Raw genomic sequence first — 3767 nt, 5'->3', positions numbered from 1 at the left:
GTGCCGAGTCAAGGTGTGGTAGGTTCCCGCGAGGCGGGCATAGCTGTGCAAAAGCCAGCAGAAATTATTGCCAAATTACCGGCAAAGGGAGTGGCCAACGCCGTGGTTTAACCCCTTTGTATCAGTATTATGCGGGAAGTGAGAAAGTTTTATTATAAAGTGATATTCGTGATATTGAGTGCCGCTATTATACTCCCGTGTCTACCGCGCCGGCATTACTTGGATTACAGCGATTGGATATTGCGTGTGACGATTAAGAATAATTAAAGAGAGACCTGTGATGAGAGTAGCCGTCATTAACAGTGTATTGACGAAGGCAGTGGCTGTCTCCTTATTTTGTGCTTTGCTGAGAATATAGATCTTGTCTGTGAAACTGTGGTTGCTGTCCTCATTACCACCAAACCATACTTATTACCATATTTGTGAGGACAATACGGAATGTAACACCTCCTGAGCAGTCCAATCCGATTGCTAGCCCATTAGGTACACGGTCACATTAATTAATTATCTAATTTTGGGCTGCTAATCAGTTATCCGCGAACGAGCGGATAACTAAAAGAATAATCGGGAGTGTTACACAGTTGGCTTCCCGTTGACAGGACTCGGACTAATGCAATTTTCGAACGAAATGTTACACGTTGGCGAGCCGTGAAAGGACAACTGCAATTTTCGGACGAATCGTGTTAACACAGTTGGCTTACCGTGAAGAGAACAAGTGCAATTTTCGGACAAGAAAACAAAATTTTCAATGTGGAATCGGGACAGTGCATGAACGTTAAAATCGCGATAAGGAACAGTGTAAATTTTGAACAATACGAAGTAATAATATAGCAAGATTGTGACTAAACTGTTTTGCGGGCTATATTAAACGGTGTTGCAAAGTACAAATGCGAAAATCCGCGCGAAAAACTGTGAAAAGTGGACATAAAAAACAGACACGTGTGAACAATAAAATAGTGAGACGAGCCAAGATTTCGTCACAAAAGTTGTTAGAAAGGTGTTTAATGATAACATGTTGACCGAAATTGCCTTTTGAACGGCGAAAATCGGACAGCTTCGTGTGGACCCATAAACTGGTATGCTGACGATAACGTATTGTGGCGACGCAATTAGGGAGTGACGTCACCCAGAGCCACGTAGCAGTCGCACCAAAGAGCTTCGATCCGCAAGGTGATTTCACACGACATCACGGCGAGCGACGCAACTTCGAGACGACGAGCGCAGTCCCGGCATCTAGCGGCCGAACTACAAACTACGTCCACCTACAGCGCCACGGAGCGGCTGACGGGGAACTACGTCGGCTTCACACGAGCTCCAGCTGCGGCCCAGCCACGCCCATCCGAAACGTCAAAACATCGCGACTCGCGGTAACGTCGGTTGGTGAGTGAAGACAACGGGTTAAAATAACAGTAAATTGCAGTGTGCAGTCTCCGTGATAAATAAACAATTTTAACTGATATTTACGTTAGGGAAAATGCTAAATTGTAGTAATTTCAGAAAAGTTGCGAAACATACTTTGAAGTCTAGCAGGCTTATTGGTGCACACTGCATTGGATAAATGACAATTGTTTTGAGGAATTTGCATTTTTAGATTTTGTGAGAGTTGTGATTATCTTGTTTAAAATATTGTTACATAAATTGTGTATGTGAAAATTGTTTTTAGAAATTTAGGTTTGTGAGAACAGTCATATTCAGTATTCATGCATGTTATATCATTTTGGGAATTAACGGAAGGGATTGCAGGTACTGTTTGAGTAGGTTCATGGTAATTAGGAGTGTTTTAAATTATTGGAGGTTATTTTGTACTACTTGCCTGGGCATTAAATATAAACCAAAAATGTCTTCTGAAGATAGGCAGGTCTGTGAGGCAGTAGTTGAAAGAAAAGGGATCGAACAGGAGAACAGAGATGATTCAGGAATTAGTGATTGTGGATTGTCATTAGGAAGCCCATCGGCACATTCAACCAGTTATCCTGAGACACCGGGACAAACAATGAGAGCTAGGCCAGTTTCAGAGGGCGAAGATATACGGTCGATGTTGGCAGCCTTGCTACAAGAAAATAACGCATCGTTAGAGAAAGGTATCAGAAAATCACTAAAGGAAGATTTACAAGCATCGTTAGAGAAGAGTTCACAAGAAACAAGAGAATCGTTAGAGAAGAGTTCACAAGAAACAAGAGAATCGTTAGAGAAGAGTTCACAAGAAACAAGAGAATCGTTAGAGAAGGTTTTACAAGAAAATAACACATCATTAAAGGAAGAGTTACAAGAAACTATAGCACAAGAAATCAAAACATCACAGATGATGATGGAACATAATCTGAAGAAGAAAATACAGGAGCTACAAGAACAGTGGAAAATGGATATCAACGAGAGAGAGAATAAGCTGCAGAAGAGCATAGACCAAGTCCAGGGAGACGTGGAGAAGGTGGAAGGAAAGTTAACACAAAAGATAGAAGACGATATTGAAGAAACGAAGGCCGAGTTGGGAGAAAGAATCAACGAAGTGGAAACCAAGTGCAATTATCGAATCGCCGAAGTGACGCAGAGGCAGCAACAATGCCACGAGGCGGTTAGGGGGATAGAAGATAAGCAAAACCGACTTGCTGTAAATCTACAATATGTTATAACCGTACAACGAGAAGGAGAAAAGAGGGTTGAAATGGAGGTCAAGCAGTTACAACAGGGAGTGCAGCAATTGGAAAGTAAGACAGAGGAAATTGATAGACGAATTAGCAATGCCACCTTAGCCGTTGGGGAAAGTAAGATCATTACATTGATGAGCAATGATAATCGGTGCATCCAAAGTAATACAGGGCAGAAGTTTAGACCAAAAGGAGGATTGCACCCAAGGATATTTATGAATTGGCTAAAAGGAGTTCTTCCAGCACATCTTAAGGACTCAGACAAGATTCAATTTGCAATAGATAGAATGGAAGGTGAGGCTTTCACTTGGGGAGTCAGGAAGAAGGAAGGGACTACAAGTTATGACCAATTTGAGGAGGAATTCTTAAAGAAATACTGGTCTAAAAGCCATCAATGTGCAGCAATTGAGGACCTACTCCATCGCAAATCACTTAGTACATGGAGGGGAACGTTGAGAGAGTTTGCTGAACATTTGTGGGAATTGAACGAGACCCTGGAACAACCCCTGAGTGATGACGTAATGATATCGGCAATAAAAAGAAGATTGAATCACAGAATGCAAGAAACTATATCCGGGAGCCTGATTGAAGATAGGGAGGCGCTGATGAAGATACTGGAACAATTGGAATCTGTTCGATCACAAGGGCATAATCAACATAATGATCAAGACCAAGGGGGCGGCAATGATCCAAGGAATCATTTTGGAAATTCGTCTAATTATAGAGGAAGAGGTGGCGGTTATGGATACAGGAACCGTGGTGGTGGACGGCAATGGAGAAATGATTGGAGAGGAAGTGAAGAACCAAGAGATCATGAGAGAAGATGGGATAGGCGAATGAATGACACGGTGCATATAGAAGAGGAGGAAAGACCGGAAAACTGAATGACACTCCAGATGAGGTCCGATCGGGAGTGAGAACTACGAGGACCAGAATAAACCTACTGAGACACGACGATGGTGGAGACCTCAGAGAAGATCTACTAGAGGAAAGAAGTGAGATTCCCAAAGAACCCAGGTTACCCATGATAGGGATCAAGTTGTGTGGACTGAATATCGAAGCATTAGTTGATACTGGAAGTGAAGCATGTGCAATATGCAAAAGGTTATATGGACAGATACT

At 42.4% G+C, this 3767-nt stretch overlaps 1 protein-coding gene across 1 annotated transcript; it reads left to right on the top strand.

Moving 5' to 3' along the window:
* The first annotated feature begins 2035 nt into the window (after positions 1-2035).
* Positions 2036-3529, top strand: LOC126262645 (uncharacterized). Its single transcript, XM_049959405.1, has one exon. The coding sequence runs from the start codon at positions 2036-2038 to the stop codon at positions 3527-3529; it is 1494 nt and encodes a 497-aa protein (XP_049815362.1).
* The last annotated feature ends 238 nt before the right edge of the window (positions 3530-3767 follow it).

Source organism: Schistocerca nitens, chromosome 6 (genome assembly GCF_023898315.1).
Source record: "Schistocerca nitens isolate TAMUIC-IGC-003100 chromosome 6, iqSchNite1.1, whole genome shotgun sequence".
NCBI lineage: Eukaryota > Metazoa > Arthropoda > Insecta > Orthoptera > Acrididae > Schistocerca > Schistocerca nitens.
Note: the sequence above shows the minus strand (reverse complement) of the source record. Positions and strands in the feature narration are given on the sequence as shown.

Bases quoted from the DNA above. Each gene is read 5' to 3' on its own strand.
- LOC126262645 (XM_049959405.1), top strand. From the start codon at position 2,036: ATGTTGGCAGCCTTGCTACAAGAAAATAACGCATCGTTAGAGAAAGGT.